General features: G+C 37.0%; 1 protein-coding gene across 1 annotated transcript; it reads left to right on the plus strand.

Moving 5' to 3' along the window:
* The first annotated feature begins 11,378 nt into the window (after window positions 1-11,378).
* si:dkey-183c6.7 (urea transporter 2) lies at window positions 11,379-21,393 on the plus strand. Its single transcript, XM_052559968.1, has 8 exons — window positions 11,379-11,615; window positions 11,958-12,147; window positions 12,626-12,754; window positions 12,885-13,077; window positions 14,624-14,771; window positions 20,405-20,536; window positions 20,612-20,661; window positions 20,764-21,393. Exons 1-8 carry the CDS (start codon window positions 11,504-11,506, stop codon window positions 20,938-20,940), a joined length of 1,131 nt encoding a protein of 376 aa, XP_052415928.1. The 5' UTR covers window positions 11,379-11,503; the 3' UTR covers window positions 20,941-21,393.
* The last annotated feature ends 18 nt before the right edge of the window (window positions 21,394-21,411 follow it).

Here is a 21,411-nt window from a genome sequence, read left to right on the forward strand (position 1 = left end):
TTTATTATAGCGTCTTGGCATCAGGAAGAACTCTATCCTCACAGAACCTGTGGGTGGGTTGCCAAGGCTTGGAATACCAAGAAGAGCCTGAATGTTCTGTTTCTATTGGATCGGTGGCAAAATGAGCTAAAGGTCTATTCTTAGCCATCAACGTCAGTCCACTGAGCACAACACTGATGTGTCAGTTCTCCAGGTTTATAAAAGCAGGTTCACATACCCTTGTGAGAGAGTGACAAAAAAGCTAAGAGTCAGTCACTCAAAAATGACAAACATACACTCAAATAAAGATGCAAAGGGGCAGTTATGTTTATCGAATTCAGGTCAAATTTATCTACAAGACACATTTAATGTATTCAAGACTGACAATTAAAAAGAAGATTGGAAGGCAAAAGAAATGTACTGATATAAACACACGGATGTTTGTATGAATGTGACAGTTCAAGAAAATGTCATGCTGAGGCTAGAAGAGAAACGTTACAAATTAGTGGACAGGCAGAGAGGGGGAAATCATAAAGTGACAGGAATTGTGAAATATGTGTGTGTGCTGTGCATGCAAATCTGTAAGATGACTAAGGTTCTGACGTAAGTTAATATACAATTTTGCGTCAGCTGTTGTCTCTCCAGTTATACAGTACATCAGAGAATAGATCAGCATAAAGAGCGCTGGGCAATGGTCAAACCACACACACACACACACACAAACTCCGATCCATCAGACAGATGTGCCTTCACACCTGTCAGCACACAAAATGGAGAGAATAATGTCAAAAGAGAGCTCAGACTCTATCATCAGTTTCTCCACACCTGAGAAACGGATCCTCTCAGTCAAGATCTGCTATGTTGTCTACTGCAGACACAGAAAGCTGTTATAAGGCAACAACTAAATCTAAATAAAACACAGGAATCATCTGAATTGCAGATGGTAGGCAGACAGTTTGTAATTGGCACATTTTGCTAAGCTAACAATGTTATACTTTAGGCATAAAAGTACAAAAAATACACAAGAATTAGGTAAATGATAAATAAAAGTTTGAATGCAACATGAATTTATTTAAAGGGACTTAAGACAGAAAGAATGAATCGGATTGTAACTTTCTTCTAAATATTTTAAGGAAACAACATATTCTTTATATTTAATTAATATTTATTTTTTTATCATTAATATAATTAATGAGTCTGTTTGAATTTAAAGAGGTAGAAATAAAAATGAATTAAACTTTAAAGAAATTCAATATTGTTAATCATTAATGTTTGCCAAGACTTTGAACGTTAGGTTGTTTTAAAAAGTGTCAAATGCTTTAAAAGCTTTGTATGTTTAAAAGTGTGGACCCTAGTGAAAAGTAAATACACTGAAATGTATTTGAAATACATATATGTTATGGTATACAGTATATACTGCAAATACATTTACATATTTATGTACTAATAACATTACCCTGCAATTGTACTTTTAGTATACTAAACTGGAATAACTGAAGACTGCTAAATTAACTAATTTGGTGCTTAAAGCAATTTAATTGTACAAAAGAAGAGCTGAGGTCCGAACTAAAGACACACTTAAGTATATTTAATTGTTCTAAAGTGGAACCATTGCAAGTGTACTACAGGTATACTTTAAATATCTTGCTTTAGAAGACCGATATTATTCAAAGATCCTTCAATCCTCACTAATAATGACATTAAAACGCATTTTAGGCATAATATTAAAAGTGTGCATTGTACAATAAACAAATACTGCAAAATAAATTTGACTTTGATTTTTATATCAGTAAGTCTTGAGCGATATGTCAGTAAATATGTTAATAGATTTACTTCCTTTGTAATAAATGAATTTGAAATTATTTTATAATTACAGGATACAGATTTTAACGATTAATCCATGAAATGCTCTCTATGTTAAGCAAAGCTAGTATCTGAAAAGACCAGCCACGTCCACATTAGAGAGCAGCTGCTGCCGTCAGACACACCCCGTCCAGTCCAGCTCTGCGGGAGCTCCAACATCCAGCTGTGAATCAGACTGTGTGCGTGTGTTTGCACGCTGGGATCTTTTATAGTTCTCAGATGTAATGGACATGCATTTTAAATGCGGCAGTATACCATGAAATGACAAACAAAGGATTGCTGTCTCCCTGCTGAGAAACAGAGCGAGTGAATGAAGCAAGGAGGTTTTTGTCTACATCTTTTGCAATACAAAATGCTGTCATTTGTCATGTCAATAAACCTTAAGTGAAACTTGGAAGTGCAGAACTTAAATGGGAGAGAAAACATGAAAGAAATAGATGAAAGGATACAAAGTGCAAGTAGAATAGGATGGTTTTCTGGCTGGAGAACTGTTGGAACTGAAATGGTCATAAACCGATAGAAAGAAGAAAGGTGGAAATGAAAGAGAGGGAGCGAGATAAAGGCAAAGAGAAAGGATTAGAAAGAGATGAAGAAAATGAGAGAACACTGAGTCTGTGCGTTTGATGGAGGATCCTGATGAAATATTAGGGTGATGTACAAGAGAGACATGTGAGGTCGGCTCTGACTTCTTGGCATTCAGAGCAGCCAGTGACTGTCTCGACAAAGAAATCAATTATTAAATGGATGAAAATAAGATTACACCACAGAAAAGATATGGACCACTGTGATATGGGCCTAAGGCCACACACACACACACACACACACACACACACACAGCAGTTCCTTGAGGTATTGAATAAAACTCACTGATGACACATTTGTTGGTCGTGTTGCATCCGTGCACAAAATCTACAAATTTTGGATCTTCTATTTTTGTTTCATCAGGCTTGACACCCAAACACCTCCACACACAACACAGAGACTCTCATTCACAGGCGAGTTTCCCCAGAGACTGTCATCACAAGCTCAGGAGATTCATTTGAGTAGGACGTAAAATGCTAATTAAGGCACTGCGTCATCCATTCAGATCTATTATTACCGAAAATGGAAAAGGAAAACTGCTCTCAGATCAGCAGAAATGTAACTATGAGTGTTAGAGATCACCTGGTCTGAACCAGAGAGCAGAGAGAGACACAAGAGCTGAGGGCTGGTTTAGTGAGAGATGCAGAGGTGTTTTTGTATCAGCTTTATTATACAGAGCTGGGTAGTAACTGATTATATGTATTTTGGATTATGTAATCAGATTCTACTTATTAAGTACTTGTAATTAGAAAATATTACATTTTAAAATGCTTGTAATCAGATTACAGTTACTTTTCCATGGATTACATGATTACAAATTATTTAAACAAGGGTAAATTGTTCATCATTTTTTTATTATTAAATTATAAAAAAAGATTTTAAAAAAAATTCTCTTTTAAATGTTTCTTTCTAAAAAAATTATACTGTGTCATAATGAATACAGAGAGTATTCACAATATAGAATGGCCTTGTTTGTGTTTTTATTTAATTTTAATTTTACAGTTTTATGATTGAATAATTATAAGCTTTTCAGCAGCTCATGTTCTTTAGTTTACCCCAGTTTGTGGGTAAATGACGAAATTTCCTACCAAATAAAACCTGAAAAAAAAATCATTGCTATCTTACTGTGTTTTACCAGGTGAATCAAAAACAGATTTTAATGTACTGGCTAAATAATTAATTTGTGAAAAAAATTTTTTTTTAAACAAAAACAGAATAAGTACAAGAAATCCTCTATAGTGTACAAGTATAAAAAAATTCTGCAACACTTTACACCACATGCATAATTATTAGGCATGTTGATATTCTGATGATATTTTTTTCAAACACTTACAGTTGTTGTATTCCTCTTGTTAAGCCACTCCTGAATCACAGACAACATCAGAGGAGTCTTACATGGGCTAAGGAGAAGAAGAACTGGACTGTTGTCCAGTGGTCCAAAGTCCTCTTTTCAGATGAGAGCAAGTTTTGTATTTCATTTGGAAACCAAGGTCCCAGAGTCTGGAGGAAGGGTGGATAAGCTTATAGTTGCTTGAAGTCCAGTGTTAAGTTTCCACAGTCTGTGATGATTTGGGGTGCAATGTCATCTGCTGGTGTTGGCCCATTGTGTTTTTTGAAAACCAAAGTCACTGCACCCGTTTACCAAGAAATTTTGGAGCACTTCATGCTTCCCTCTGCTGACCAGCTTTTTGAAGATGCTGATTTCATTTTCCAGCAGGATGCTCACACTGCCAAAATCATCAAAAGTTGTTTAAATGACCATGGTGTTGGTGTGCTTGACTGGTCAACAAACTCACCAGACCTGAACCATGTAGGAAATCTTTGGAGTATGGTCAAGAGGAAAATGAGAAACAAGAGACTAAAAATGCAGATGATCAGAAGGCCACTGTCAAAGAAACCTGGGCTTCCATACCACCTCAGCAGTGCCACAAACTGAACACCTCCATGCCATGCCGAATTGAGGCAGTGGTCAAAGCAAAAGGAGCCTCTACCAAGTATTGATTACATGTTCAGTAAATGAACATACTTTCTAGAAGGCCAACAATTCACAAAAAAAATTTTTTTATTGGTCTTATGGAGTATTCTAATTTGTTGAGATAGTTAATTGTTGGGTTTTTGTTAAATGTGAGCCAAAATAATCACAATTAAAAGAACCAAAGACCTACACTACTTCAGACTGTTTGCATTGAATTTATTTAATACACAAGGTTCACAATTTGAATTGAATTAATGAAATAAATTATCTTTTCCACGACATTCTAATTTATTGAGAAGCACCTGTACTCTGTTGGAGTTAAAGTAATTTAAACCTTTTTTGACCACCGAGGGTGCCTCACTAAAGAAGGATTTGATAGTAAATAAAGTCACATTTGGCTGTACGGATCCAACAAGTGAAGTTTATCGAGGCAAAAGTCATAGTTAATGTTTTTTTTTATTATTAGGAAGAACTGGACCTTAAAATAAACTGTAATCACATTTTCTATAACAGCCTTATATTTCCAGGAAAATGAGTTTCTAGGAAGCTGAACTGCTTTTAAAATGTTTGAAATGGGTTGACTGAAAAATGACACAGTCTAAGAGACAAATTAGATGAATGGGAAAAAAAAACGTAAATGAAAAGTGAAGGAAACTGATTTGCTATTTTTTGGTCTGAATGTCGTTAATTAAAGGTGAATGTGTCCAGATGATGGGCCACTGGATGAGCTCTGTGCTGACTCATACTGCTGGGACTACATGACCTTCAACGGCCATGACAATTAAACAACCACAGAAGCCTTTAAAGGGCTCTCATTCTTCTCTTAACACACACACAAAGAAATATATCAGTTCCACCTTTAATTAGAGACATTTTACAAAAGACTGCTACTGAAAGGATGAATCCTTCTAGCTTTTGGCTAGATGGCAACCAAACTATTTCATACAATAATATATTTAAAAAAAAAGTCATTTATTCCTGTGATGGTAAAGCTGAATTTTCAGTAGCCATGACATACATTATATTATGCCATTACAGTCTTCAGTATTGCATGATCCCTCACAAACTTTATAATAAAATATTTGTGAAAAACCATGATATACTAAAGTTTGGTGTGAGTGAGATTTAAAAAACAATTCTGAATCAAAGAATCCTGGCAAAATATATTATGGTTTCCAAAAAATATGAAGCATCAAAATGGTTTTTAACATTGATGATAATGAGAACCATGAGAACAAAATCAACATTTTAGAATAACTTATGAAGAATATTTTTCTGGTTTCATTACATATAATGTTTAGGCTGATAGCTGCAGATGTCGGAATTAATATTTTACATCCCTTAAATTAAATATCATGCAAACCTTTCTGGCTTTTTTTTTTTTTTTTTTTACATATTCTTAAAGACATTATTTATCATCTATATTAAGATATCTTCCTTGTGGACTATGAAGGTGTTTTCAGGTTTTACTATCCTTGTGGGGAAATTTGATCCTCACAATGTTGGCAAAACGTGAGCAAACACACACGCACACATGCACACACATGCTGTTATGTCTCAGAGGGACAAGTATGAATTATGCTGACCCAGTTTTCAGAGATGAACCCATCCCACACTTATCAAACGCTTCAGCAAGTATCAGCACAAATTGAATCTAGACTACTTCATAAGCTCACACAGTGTATGTGTATCAGATGCGGTGTGAAGGAGATCTATAGGCTGCAAAGAAGCTTGAGATTCTCAGTGAATACTAGGCAGAGCCGTTGCACTTGAGAGAGAGAGAGAGAGAGAGTGTGTGTGTGTGTGTGTGAGAGAGAGAGAGAGAGAGAGAGAGTAGGAATTACTGAACTCTGCACAGAAAAGACACCATTCCACTGAACTGTCAAGGCTAAACTTTGGTTGTTATGGAGACGGAGAGGGTAAATGAACGAAGGAGGGAGGATAGATGGAAGGAGGGAGTGAGTGACAAAAAGAGGGAGCAGTCGTTACTCTGAGAAAGTATGCCTGGCAGGCCAAAATCAAACTAGCAGGAGTGTGACATGACAAATTGTTGCTGCGCCCACAAAACGCTGGGAGACATGATGGATGGCACACCAGCACACAAACAGCCCAGCACACACACACACACACACACACACACACATAAAATGGTAAATAAGTCTTTCGATAATGATAGTGTGTGATTTGAATACCAGGCAGCTGCACATCCGAGGAAAGCATATGCCAGTCACTAGAATAAGAGGATGGAGACACAGAGAAAGAGAAAGGGCAAATCAACGAGACTCACCCAGGATTTGTTTGCTTCCTCTCCATTCACATAAAAACTCTAAACCCCAGGCTGCTCTCCAAGGCTGATCTGCCATGTGTTTTGTAAAGGATCTGAGAGTTGGGATCATAGAGAATGTTTCCAGCCCTGGATCTGGTTTCTTGACAGTTATATTAATGATTATTTTAGTACATTTAAGAACTAGATATTAAACAACATTGCTAAAGAAATTAAAATGTCTCAACGTTAAACATTTTTACTATGTTTTTTTTTAACTCGAAATAATTGGATTTGGTTGATAAGCAATACTTGATTCACCAAACCAGACGAGTCAGTTGTTCTGTAGTCAAGCAATGACCCTAAATGTATAGTTCAAAAATGCTCATTCTGTCATTAATTACTCACTCTCACGTCGTTCTAAACACAAATTAAGATATTTCTGATGAAATCCGAAAGCTTTCTGACTCTCCATGTAACTCAATGTTCCTAGGCCTTGAATACTTTCTGTGCACAAAGAAAACAAAAACAATGACTTTTACAACAATTCTTCTCCTCCGCATCACCGAAGACCAAACAGATTTCACTTCCAGTATTTTTCATTTGTTTTATATAAAGCCAGTTCTGAATAAGAAGTGTCCTTGGTTCCCAGCCCGTTCTGTGCGAAGCACAGCTCCATCTACATCTGTGAGAAGTTGTCCCATTGCCCAGAAGAACTAGCAGTGTGAGTCACGGCAGATGCCCCTCTTCTGCATGACTGAAAGGGACATAATACACCCCCACATTCTCTCAGAGCTTTTAATGGATGAAAGTTTTTATAGTGGATTATTGAGATTACCCAAAAATCTCTCTTTAGAGCAGTGTAAAGAGAGTCTCAGAGTGAGAAAGTTTTGAGTTATAGCAATAATAGTCTAATAGTTTGGCCCACTTTGCAGTTTATTCTGGCCAAGAACTGCCTGCTAGACAGGAGAATATAATTCTATGTGACATTTAGGGACATGTAAATCTGAAAAAGTTGATTCCAAAATAACACCCTGTGCCCTCCAACTCCCTGAAGCTGCGCATCAGTCAGCGAATCCATTTGAAACTTGTCACTTTTGTGTGCAGTAAGCATCAAATGACCAGTGAATCTACTGCAGTCAGTCCAGGGATGTGTCGTCTAAGGCTAAGACCAAGAGAAACTGTCTTCATTTCCTGTGAAGAAAAATAGATAAAGGGCAAGATAAAGAGAGATTGGGGGAGGCAGAAAAGTTCAGCAGGGTTTAAACGGTTTTCTCAGTTTCCTCTTGTGGTAAAGGGACTCTTGAACAATTTATGTCCTCTCACACCATCTCACTCTCTTTCTATCCATATCCATATCTCATTTCCGATCTCTCCTCCTCAACTCATCTATTCCCTGTGGTCATCTGAAGACTTGCTATGAACAGCCATTAGTCAGCTCAGCGGCTGTGGCATACATTCTTTAAACTACACTCTCTCTCTCTCTCTCTGTCTCTCTCTCTCTCACACACACACACACACACACACGTTCATGCTCTCTCTCTCTCTCTCTCTCTCTCTGCAAACATTAGTCTCTCTCTGCTGCTGAAAACTGAACCAGATCATATATCCTCTATCGATTAGCCTCAGATCTTATCGGCCAGCCCAACCTCTCTTCTTTATCTCTTCCTTGTACTTTATGGAACCTAATTTGTGCTTGGTGCTTCTAGCAAGACTGACCTTTAAAAGGACACAAACACTGGCTGTGGAGCTGAATGGCTAAAAACAAATAAATCACAAAATTGGCCTAAAATGAGACTCCTATATTAAAACTTTAGAGTACAACACAATTTTGTACAAAAAAAAAGAAGAAAAAATAAAAGAAAACTCATGTTGTTGAATAACAAACTGCAAGTACATCATAGAAAAATGTAATAGTAGAGTATAAAGGAATATATAACAGTGCGGGATTATATAAGTCGAGTACAGGTATATATAACAAGCACATTGTTTCTTTAAAAAGAAAAAGAAAAAAGAAACTCAGAGAAGCACATAATACGAAAGAACATTTGCTTAGCCATTTCCATAAAATAGAACCAGACTCTTACAGCTCTCAATGTCATTTGTCTGGATTTGTCAGTGTAACCTTTAAGGCGTGCTGCTTATTCAATCAATGACACTGAGGAACAGTGTGTGTGTGTGTGTGTGATTGGGTGTGTTAGGCTGTGAGTGTGTGTGTGTGTGTTTGTGTGTGTGTGTGTGTGTGTGCGCGCACTAAAAAGCAGCAGTCCTGTAAAACATGTCAATTGCTTAGTGTTTTCTAACTCACCAACACCACCTACACTCCTCTATACAAACAAACATAAGCACATAGAGGAATGCACAATATGTCTTACTTATGTCATATAGAGAAATGTTTCATCTCTTCATAATTAAATCCAAAGTAACACTACTGCAAATCACTCTGAATGGATCAAGTTTTTCCAAAATGGGGTTTTGTGGGGGAACTACAAGAGTCTGTGAGTTAATGAAAAATTAAGAATTATATTTGTGTACCTGCATATCAAATGTTTTCTTGAAATATTGAAACACTAAATTGAAATCTCTGTACTTCAAGTAAATAGTTTTGATCATATAGGACTTTGGTTCACAGGAAAGTTTGAGAATCCCTGGATTAGATCATATAGTTGGACTTTAAAATGTCACATAAGTTAGAAGCAGTGCAATTAGAAAACATAGATCATCCAAAAATGAATATTCTGTCAGCATTTACGCACCCTCATGTTGTTGCAACATCGAAATAACTTTTTTTCTTCTACTGCAGAACACAAATGAAAGTCGGTGGGGTCCAAAATAACCATGAACACGTCTGATTTCTATTGTATGTCTTAAAAACAAAACACAGGTTCATTATCAAAAATATGTTTTGTGTTCCAAAGAAGAAAGTACATGTTTGGAACGACATGAGGCTGATGAATTGGTTGAACTGTCCATTTAAGAAAAGAGCACATACAGCTTTACTTGAGGCCTCCCATGGCAGCTTTACCCAGATGTGAGCTCTGTGGGTGGGGTGAACTGGAGCACAGATCACGAGGCCACTGCACCACACAGCCAGATAAAAGTGTTCTGACTCCAGCACATGCAGGGCTAACGATCTACAACTGGCCAGACAGTCTGTGCATCCTCAATTAGAGCCTCTGTGTCTGTGTGTGTGCCTGAGACATTGTAAATGACTGAGTATCGACCAGTTCTGTCCACGCAAGGAGAATGTCACTCAAATCGCAAACCACAATGTCCTCTGTGTCACTCACAAAGAATTCACACGCACCCAAACATATACACAAAATTTGCTATATATATTAAGCCATCATTAGCATGTGCAAAATGCATACTAAACTCAAAACAACAAGTTTGCATTTATTGCTTTGATTTCTCTAGCGTTTTCCACTCAACATATGCTCTGATTTCTCCCTGCCTCCCACAATCCATCTCTTCATCAGTCAGAACCTCAGAGACTTTGAGTCAGGGTGACTATCAATCAATGGAAGGGCGTGTTTGCTTCTGGGTGTCTTCAACCCACACACACACACACACACACACAGATGCTCCTACTGAAAAATTGATGACTGAAAAAAAAAAAGAGTTTAAAAGGTGAACAGAGAGGAAAGTGAGATTGGGAAACAACTCTGCACATACAACCAAATTTGCTTATTTCATATTACATATAGAGAAATGAAAGCTTACACATGCCTATAGTCACTGTTATTTTCATGCAGACCTGACTGTGAGTAGTTGGTTGACTTTTAGTTATTTAGACAGGCTGTGATTGTCCAGGCCATGTTGGGCATTTTTATGCTATTCACAAATATCCCATAAGCAGCATCAGAAGAGGTTGGACAATTACTTCTCTGCTTTTCCTCTCTGTGCTTGTGTGGGTGTCTTTGTATTTCTGCCTGGTTTCTGTTGGCACTCAGTAATTCAGCTTGACTGCAGTCAATAATTCAACCGCTGACTGAACACCAGAGAGTAAAAAAATAACAAGAAATTGAAAATGAGTGATAGATTGAGATTTATCTATCTATTTATTTAACCCCGCCTCCCTCTAGAGCTCTAAACAGAAACACGTTTACGTCATTCGTTGACTGACTCACTTAGACTACAAACTGCTTACTCACTGACCCCTTGTAAACTGAAAAGTAAACCTCTTTTGTTCCGGCAGGACTTATTTATGTTGTAACAGACATGTCAAAGACACTGAACTGTGGGCCCCTGTTGATTATATAATGCAGTCACAGAATACAAACACATGAATGAAGTTCTGTTTCTGTTCTTTTACTTTTTTTTTATCTCTATTCATTTATAAAGATGGGCTGGGCTGTGTATTGCATTATTAGTTTTTACATATTTAAAAGACAGGACTTTATAGACAATTGGATTCAAATAAAAATGAGAAAATTAGTTTGATTTGAACTGAAGTGTTAAATGAAAAAAAATTAAGGCAGAAACACCAATATGTTGTTTCACGCTGCAATTGCTTGAAATACAGACCAGATCTTAAAAGAAATGCACTAAAGGGTAACAGAAACATGGATGATTCAGAGAAATACAGAAGATGCTACAGCTGAACTTTGTCCATCTCTGTCTAGTCGGGGATAATGTGTTACAATAAGATATAATATTAACCTTCACATGTGAAGAGAGAGCAAGAGAAGTGAGAGAGTACAGAACATAGGATGTCTGAAAGAAAAAGCCTGGGGAGAGGGTGAGAGAAAAGGGGAGAGAACAGTGTAGGAAATTGGAAGTCTGGATTAGACAGAGTTCAGACTGAAATTCTCTAGTGGCCGCATGGTTTCAGAATTTAAATGGATTTTGGAAAAAACACACCACAGCAGCCCGGAGGCCTAAAACAGCGTTTCGTCAGTGCCCTGCTGTACTGCACTGGAGAAATGCAGCAATTACATACCCACATGCAGGGTAAGAGACCACTACACTACAGTACAGAACATTCAGATCAATAAATGATTAATAATTCTGCCACTGTGTGAATAATCTGCAATCATGTAATCCATAAAAATGTAACTGTAATCTGATTATGAACATTGTAAAATGTAATACTCTAATAATCCAGTTTGGAATTGGTTACTACCCAGCACTTTTCCCGTCCACATTATTTTGTGAAGAGAGCATCAATACCTGCTATTAACATATTCTGCTAACCATCTTTCGTTTTCTGCAGAAGAAACAAAATTATATAGGTTTTGAAACACCAGTAAATGATGACAGAATATTTTTGGTGAATTCTCTATTTCCTCCCAGATAAATTCTTCCCGCTGCAGCTGGTTGAGTGGGTTTTGCGTGGGATCTCATGTGTGATTCTACTAAACAACCCCCTGAGTGGAGCTCTGATTTTGGCAGCGCTGCTGCTGGAGAGCCCCTGGCAGGCTCTGCTGGGCATGCTTGGCCTTTTGGCCTCCACCTTCACAGCTATAATCCTGGGACAGGACCGGTGAGGACTTTCACCCCCACACATGCACAAAATTACATTTGCATGCACAAATGCACAAGTAAAAGTATACTCAGGCCAAAACAAACATGTATTGTTATGTATATTATGTACAACAGAATGCACAAACACAAGCAGTTACAACAGATGCAAACCTACAAAAACTAATCTCAGAGGCACAAACTGCTTTTACAGCTGTGGCCTAGACAAACAGTTGTGTGAAAACAGTCTGTTGTCAAGTGATGATGAGATGATTTTAACAAAGCAGATATAACAAACAAAGAATAAATATAATACAGCTCTAAAGCAATACACTCTAAAGCAATACATGCACACAGAAAACACACTTATCTCAGAAAACACACTGTATCTGCATCTAATGATGCATCTAAGTATTCCCCTGGTCTATTGAAAAACACAATTTATCTAAGCACATGGCAGACATGTTGATTCCAGTCTGACATGTGATCCTAACCTGCAGTGAGGAGGTATCCAGTGGCCTTCATGGTTTTAATGGGATGCTGGTGGCTCTGCTAATGGGAGTGTTCAGTTCGGCTGGAGACTGGTACTGGTGGCTTCTGCTGCCTGTGTGTCTCGGTGGAGCTGCAACGTAAGATGCATACAAGCCAATTCACCGATACGAAACACGTTATTTTGTTCTCTTCTGTCGCATTCAAAAGACGAAACAAATATTTGCTCACCATTCCAAACCCAAACAACCCTCTTCTCTCCTGTCTCAGGACTTTTCTTTCCAGCAGTTTGGCTCCAGTTCTGGATCGCTGGGATTTACCAGTGAGCGTCTTCCCCTTTAACACAGTCATCCTGCTGTATCTGGCCTGTACTGGCACTTCTAACCCCTATTTTCCAAACCATCCTGCCCAGCCACCAGGGGCGCTAGAAAACACCAACCACTCTCAACTCCATGTTCCACAGGTGAGTGGATGAAACAGAATTGCAGCAACATGGTGATTTAAAAAGGCAACCAAAAATTATTTGCCATTCATGCTCTTAAAATATCTTTCCTGCCATCTTATTGATTAGATTTAATGATACTGTCCACTCTTGCTCTGCCATAGCTCTGTCTTTTTATTTGCCATCTTCCTGTTTTGCCTCTTTAACCTCCTTTATCTGTACACACAGTGGTCTATTCATTCCTCCATATATCTTCATCATGCTTCCATTTCACATCTCTCCTGAGATGTGTGTGTGTGTGTTTAGATGTGTTATGTCATGATGATGATCATATTTATTGCATTACTCTGGTCTGTTGAATGACATTAGGGTATATTGGGCTGATCTGCCTTCTCTGACACACTAAAGCAGCTGACTATTATGGGCTGTTTATAGCCTATGTATTTTTGCACTAAATAGTATCTGTGCTTTTACCACGTCTCCATGGAAACAGCTTGATCCGGTAATGATGGGTGTACAGGGCTGACAGAAATAATGGAGAATAATTTTTATATTTATATAATTTTATATTTATATTATATATGTATCTGTTTTTATCTCTCGCTGTCATAAATATTCAATGTGAAAGAGTTAAAAGCCCATTAAAATTGGCTTCTAAAATTGGATTATATTATATCTAGCTTGAGTCATCAAATGATTCATGCACAGCATTGTGACAGGAATAAGATGGGTATAATATCAGTAAACATGCAAGATTTTGATCTATATGCTTGTAAAAGCTGACAAAACAATCTTTTAACATAATTTAGGATAATTTTAATTATGTCTATAACAATGGATATGTCGTCGGTTTCCTGTTTCAATAGAAAATATATCAAAGCAGGAAAGGATATTTTATAGTCTTTAAGAAAAACTAATATAGATAATAAAAAGATACACTAACATTCAAAAATTATCAAATGCATTTAGAATGTCACAAAATATTTCTGTTGCAAATAAATGCTGTTCTTTAACTTTCTATTTGCTTTACTTTTTTATTATTCAAATAAATACAGCCTTGGCGAGCATGATAGACTTCTTTCAAAAACATTCAAATTTTATTTTAATCCACATTTTTACATGGTAAGATAAATTTACATTCATATGCATTGATTTGTAATATCATATAATATTTCATATCATATCATTGATATGTAATATCATATCATATCAATATTCTTTCATAGTTTGGCTGGTCCTGCGACTTATAGTCAGGTGCGACTTATTTATCAAAATTAATTTGACATGAACCGAGAGAAATGAACTAACAGAAAACATTACCATCTACAGCCGCGAGAGGGCCCTCTGACGGCTGGAGACGGTAATGTTTTCTCTTGGTCCTTGGTTCTAAATGAATGCGATTTATAGTCCAATGCGACTTATATATGTTTTTTATTTTTCTCATCATGATGTATTTTTGGACTGATGCGACTTATACTCAGGTGCGACTTATAGTCCGCAAAATACGGTAAAGACATTGGTAATGTATTTAGGCTTCATCTAGAGGTGTGTTTGCTGTTCCCATCAGCTCCTGCAGGGGGTGGTGTTGGGCGTAGGGCAAATCTTTGCATGTGGGACTGTAGGCCCGTCTCTGCTCATCCTGGGTGCTGTTTTCCTCTTCTCACCCATCCTGGCAGTCTATGCCCTCCTGGGCTCTGGCATTAGCACTATGGCAGGTGAGTCAGAAATTAAAAGCAAATATCAGCAGAACAGTGTTTTGAAGAAATTATATCTCAAAGGTTTCTCCAAGACCCCAACATGACTGAATGTAAACCAGACAAGTCAAAGATCAAAATATGAAACATTTCTCAGAAAAAAATCCAAGACCAGATTATCTGAATAATGCCATCCACATTCATTATAAAGCTCTATGCTGTTTCTATATGCTGAAAAGGTATCTATTTTCTTTTCAAAATTGTTACTTCAACATAATATGAGAAAGCGTTTGAGCTATAAAAGAGACACTTCGTAGCAATATATACTAAATTAGTTTTTTGGAGCATCTGCATAGTGGCTTGGAAGGATGTGGGATAGAGATAATTGTAACAAATCATACATTTTGGCCAAATCTTGGGTTCTCCAGGGCTTTGTGCTGAGTATTCTGGCTGTGTAGCTGTGATTTACTCAGCTAAATCAGCCTGCAAACAGATTTCCTCAAATGCCAACTATGCAGAAGATAATGATTTGCACCAGCCGTTTGATAATAAGCCAGTTTTACTGTCACGTTTACCACCTCAAGACCATGGAAGGTGTTTTTTACCCTTTCACTCATTCTCTCTCTAGTATAAACAGACAGTCTTTCTTTCTCCTTAATATTTTCTATACACAGCCGTACAGAGACATATGAGTCATCGCAGACACAAAGACACTACAGAGGTTGGGTAGACTTTTTGTGTGTGTGTGTGTGTGTGTGTGTGTGAGAGAGAGAGAGGAGTAGGTAGAAGAGACTGATGTAAGATACCTCACTCCCAGCACAACACCCACACACATAACACACACTGTTTCATTTCATCGCCTGCAGTGTGTTTCACACTCACAAACTTCAAAGCTCTCATGTAATATTCCATAAAGTAACAGTGAAGAGTCTTTGGGCTTATCAGGGACTCAGCAGTATATCCGTGTTTGTGAGACAACTGTCTGTTATTCCCCGTAGTAGTGAGGGGGTTGATTTTAGAAAGGAAGAATGCCTTTTCTGCCTTTTCCTTGTCTCTTACCCTGTCTGTGTGTCAGCAGAACATTTAAATTTAATTTGGAAAGGGTTCAGATTGCTAGAGGGTTTGAACTGTAGAAGACAGATGGAGAGAAAGCAGTGCTGGATTATGGATGGGGCCGATGGGGCCCGTGCTTCAGACTGTCTGGGGCCTCTAAAGTCTCAGGCCGCACGTTCTGAGACTGATAAACGAAGCTGAACATCACGGCCCTCGGTGCATTCACTGCTGTTCAAAAGTCTTTTATAGAAATAAATACTTTCATTCAGCATGGATTCTTTAAAGGTTAAACTGATTAAAAGGCATTTATTATGTTATTAAATATTTATATTTCAAATAAACGCTGTTCTTTAACTGATTGAATAACTGATATGATTTTTTTTAAAAATCACACTTTCCAAAAAAAAACAAAAAAAGCAGCACAACTGTATGCAACTCTTATGATAATGAGAAATGTTTCTCGAGCAGCAAATCCGAATGATTTGAAGAATCACATGAATCAAGTCTCACATGCTTAAATAAAATAAATCAATGAATATATAATAAACTGAGAACAGTCAAAACTATTCACAATATTTCTGGTTTTATTGTATTTTTGATCAAATAAATGCAGCCTTGTAAGCATAAGTGGCTTTTCACACATCTCTCTCACATACAGAGTTTACCTCTAGACTTATAAAGTACTGTTGAATTTCTTACATTTCTATTAATTAAATTCAATTAATCCTTTCTGAATGCAAATGAAAAAAAGTCATCAAATTTTTGGGGGGGCAAAATAAATAATAATTTTTCAGAAGTTGGGGGTGTGGGCATGAGGGGTAGACATGTGCCAGAGGGACTTCTGGGAACTGTGATCCTGCCCTGAATGTAAGACTTCCAAAGACCCGTTATCTGAAGACCGTCCCTCACTCACACACACACACACTCTCTACACATCCTCAGCATCCAATCAATACCACTCTTATCCCTGCACTCATCTTACCATCCCATTCTCCTCATTTTTTAATCGATTAATGGTTCACTCCTCTCTCCCTGGTGTAGAACTCCTCTTACACAGTATGAAATTACATCTGTATTTTACCAGAAAGTAGCTTACAGAGAAACAGACACTCTTCTTAAGAGTGTTCTTTTAGAGTTCTTCCCAATTACGATCAAGCTATTGTACAGGTACTGTTTTCTGATCTGATATCCTAAATAATGTTGATGGTCAACCTCATGAGCTGAAACAAACAGTTTATTTCCTATTCATTTAAATGAGGTATGTAATTTTGTAAACCTTCTTTGAATTTGGCTCTAAATAAAGCTTAAATTTAGATTTCCATAATATTTTCAAGTAATAAACATAATTAAAGCCTTGATTTCTGGGACAAGCCAAAACAGTTTTCCTCATTATACCCATAATGAGCTCGTAAATCTTTGGAAATTGACTGAAATGTAGAAAATAGTTTCTGTATGACAGGTAGTTGAGGAGTTTAAATGGAATAAAGAGCCCTGATGAATCTTTCACAATTAGATCAAGACAATCTCATCTCATCTCATCTCATCTCATCTAAGTCTAATCCACAACAAAATAAGTCTACAATTAATTCTCAGGACCCTCTACACCAAAGATATTAAGTTCAGAGGTTTGGTTTAGTTGTAGAGAAGAAGAGACATAAGAAACGCAATCGAACTAAAAGGGGTTTATATGTTTGTCCAAAGATTTCACTAAATCAAGACTGAATGGGGACTAGTAATCCTGTCCCGCAGCATGAAGTGTGGTCCACTGATAATGAGATCCGGTGTTTAGACAACAGGCTGTTCATGCTGTCCTCTCTACATGACTCACAGTATAAACCCACTGAAGTTAACACGGGTTCACAACTGATGATCCCGCACACGGATGCACAAGAGGAGCCCGTAACCATGGTGATATTGAAACTAGGAATATAATGAATCCATTCTGGGTCACAGATGTTAAATTTAGTTTATAGAATTGCAGCATAGTGTATTGTAAGCGTTATATAACCGGATCAGAGATGAGTTATGGAAACACCAAAAAAAATATTGCATGCCTTGTGATTCAGAGCATTTGCATTGGAAATGAAGACCCGATTCCCTTCTGCACTAAAGATTATGTGTGTGTGTGTGTGTGTGTGTGTGTGCTGGAGAAGGAATCTTTTATATCTATTCTTCAAATCTCAGACTATTTAAGTGACACATTAATCATGAAACCCCACAGTAGAAATATAAATTTTCAACACAACACAATATGTTTTATTAGAATGTTGTCTACGGATGTTTACCAGTGTATATATATATATATATATATATATATATATAAATATAAATATAATTGTTTATAATAAGGAAACAAATATCTGATTAAAAAAAGAGAGTGAACAGATGCTACAAGCCTTCAGGTTGACATGGCCTTTCTGTTCAGATGGGGAAGAGAATTCTGGGTGTGTTCTTCCTGCTGCTGCTGATTTCATCTCAGAGCTCTTTATTAGGAGTCCTTCGCTATAAAACAATGAAACATAAAGAGTCCCAAAAGTGCAGTCAGAAGGGTGCACTCAAATGTTTCGCACTGGAGCTCATTTTCCCTGCATTCACAAGTTGCCATTTTCCATGAACAGATTACGAAACAGGGACTTTTTTATATTAAGCTATTTTTCTTTTTCTTTTCTTTTCTTTTTTTTTAACAAATGTAAGATTTGGGGATGTAAGATTTTTGTACGTTTTTGAAAGAAGTCTCTTATGCTCACCAATGCTGCATTTATTTGTAATATTCACAGTAATATTGTGAAATATTATTACAATTGATCAGTTTTCTATCTGAATATATTTTAAAATGTAATTTATCAGTGTGACGAAGCTATGAATCTATCACAGTCTCCGGTGTCACATGACCCTTCAGAAATCATTATAATATGCTGATTTGCTGCTCAAAGATCATTTCTTATTATTATCAACGTTGAAACTGTTGTGCTGCCTAATATTTTAGTGTAAACTTTACTGTAATACTGTTTTTGCAGCATTCTTTGATGACTAATAAGGTCAAGTGAACAGTATTTGCTTCAACATTATAAATGTCTCTCCTGTCACTTTTCAATTTAATGTGTCCTTAATGAAAAACCTGCTGTTAGTACAATAGTGTATATTTGATATGCTGAATATGTCTATTAAAATCCATGATTATAACAATAAACACCATTTAATTAAATGATCAAATGATTTGTTAGACAAATGGATGGTTGCATTTAACAGAATTATTCACAAAAAATGATCCAGTCTATACCCAATTCATGGAAAGGCAAGTTTTGTATAGCTGTACCATGGTCAGGAAAAACAAATGGTGACTTAATGGTGTAGTTAGGCAAAGAAGTTATCAAATATGAGCATGCAGCCAAGGAAATATATGTATCAGTTACCGTAAGAGGCATGTTCTTGAGTTTTAATGAATGGATTCATACTGTGGAAAAATGCAGAAAGAGAGAGAGAGAGATTGAGATGATGTGCTAAAACACAAGAAAGCTCTAGGGAATGGTGGGCGGTGAGTGAAGTCTGAAGGCTTGGACAGGAACATGGGCAGCAACTAAAGAATGGAAACTAGATTCTGTAATGAATATACATCGCCACCTTCAGTTCACAATCAGAACTACAATCAAGGACCCAAAACCTCGGAATACATTTGTGCACACCAGATATCAAATATTATTTTATAAAATACCCAAAGAAATTCAATAACTGACCCATAAGAAAGACCAAGTATGTCATATAAGATACATAATACCTTCTTTAGGCAATGAAGCATAATACATTTAGAAAACTTTATTGTTGCACATTGTTTACGGGTTCGCATAGTAGGCAATTCAGTCAATACTATGCAGTATACAGCTAGAAGTATACAACCATGGTAAGGAAGTCAAAATACCTGAATAGAGTTTCTTAGGAGTAGGATCCTATTCATATTTGCCTCAATGGAAGCTGCTCAAATAGGTCTATTACATGCAGTCCCAGAGAATGTGATGCTGTCGTATTCACTCACAGGCCACTCTGTTCCAGACACAAACTAGTTTTAGCCAATCACCAGAGCCATTGATGGCATTTTGCTTGCATGATATAGGCTACAGCTCTACCACCAGCTGCTAAATATTTCTGTAGGCTAACCTGGAAGTTAGCATCACCCTTGTTTCCCTCAACAAAAACCCAAAAGGACTTTTTCTATTGTAGAAAATAAGCTCTGTGAAGTTCTTACACATTTTGTTCATCATGATAACCAGGCATTTAACCTAAAAACCATTGATTTCAGGATAATGGAACCAGAAGTTCTAATGCTAACTTGTTTATGGGTTTGGGCTACAAAAAATATGTCATCCCTGCTGCAGCCTATCGCAAATTCGGTCTAAATTATTTTTAACATCCCAGTCTGTTATTGTAGTAATATTCCAGCCCCTAAATTGCACATGAAAGAAAACAAACCTGTCAAAGTGTGTCGTTCTTGCCCAGAATAAGCTGCAGGTTTGACCAGCCATTAGTCTAACACTAGCAAAGCTCTGACCCCCTAAGCCAAGGTCAATAACTGGATGGACTCAAGTTCTTTCTGTTGTCTTCTGCAGGTCTGTCTATGTCAGTGCAGCACAGCTTTCTGTACTCTGGTCTCTCAGGGTTTAATGGTGCTCTGGGTTGCATGGTTGTAGGAGTGTTTTACATACTAAACTGGAGAACACATCTCTTATCTATTGCAAATGGTGAGAAATGCACAGAAACATTCTTTGTAGTGTTGTTTCATTTTTCTACAGCTAAATTATTTATTCTCTCTTCAGCCTTGCTTTCAGCTTACACAGACATCGCCTTGAGCAACCTGCTAGGAGTTGTGAGTGGACACACACACATATGCACTCTCTGTCCAACACACCCTCTGGGTTTCATCTCTGTATTCAGACAGTTTTTGTTTGTTTCCCTCTCACCTGTGCAGTTGGGTCTCCCAGCAAGCAGTTGGGCTGCAACTCTGACAGGAACTTTGATGCTGTTGCTGACAGGAAAAAACCTCAAAGAATACAGAATTCCTACTGGAAAAGTAGCCTCACCAGAACAGAACTTGCACTCACACAAGCAATGGTCTGCGGCCAATACGAATGCCACTGATGTATAGTGTTTACATAAATACACAAATATCCAACTGTGACAGCACATGACATTTGTAAAGAAATGACTTTTTTTCAGCAAGGGTGCATTAAATGGATCAAAAGTGAAAGAGTAAAATATTTTTTAGAATGTTACAAAATATTTATATTTCAAATAAATGCTCATCAAAGAATCATGAAAACCAACTTCCACAAAAATATTAACTGTTCTCAACATTGATAATACACAAGTTTCTTAAGCACCAAATCAGCCTTTACAATGATTTCTGAAGGACCATGTGACATTAAAGTCTGCAGTACTGGATTGAAAATTCTACTGATAGCAAAATTTATAATTTGTATTTTTAATACATTAAAATAGAAAAAATATATATAATTGAATTAATATTTAACAATACTCTTGGTTTTTATCAAACAAATGCAGCCAAAACATAAAAAAAAAAACTTACCCACCACAGACTTTTTGAATTAACTAAGGT

The sequence above is a fragment of the Carassius gibelio genome, chromosome B7, assembly GCF_023724105.1.
Source record: "Carassius gibelio isolate Cgi1373 ecotype wild population from Czech Republic chromosome B7, carGib1.2-hapl.c, whole genome shotgun sequence".
In the NCBI taxonomy this organism is placed as follows: domain Eukaryota; kingdom Metazoa; phylum Chordata; class Actinopteri; order Cypriniformes; family Cyprinidae; genus Carassius; species Carassius gibelio.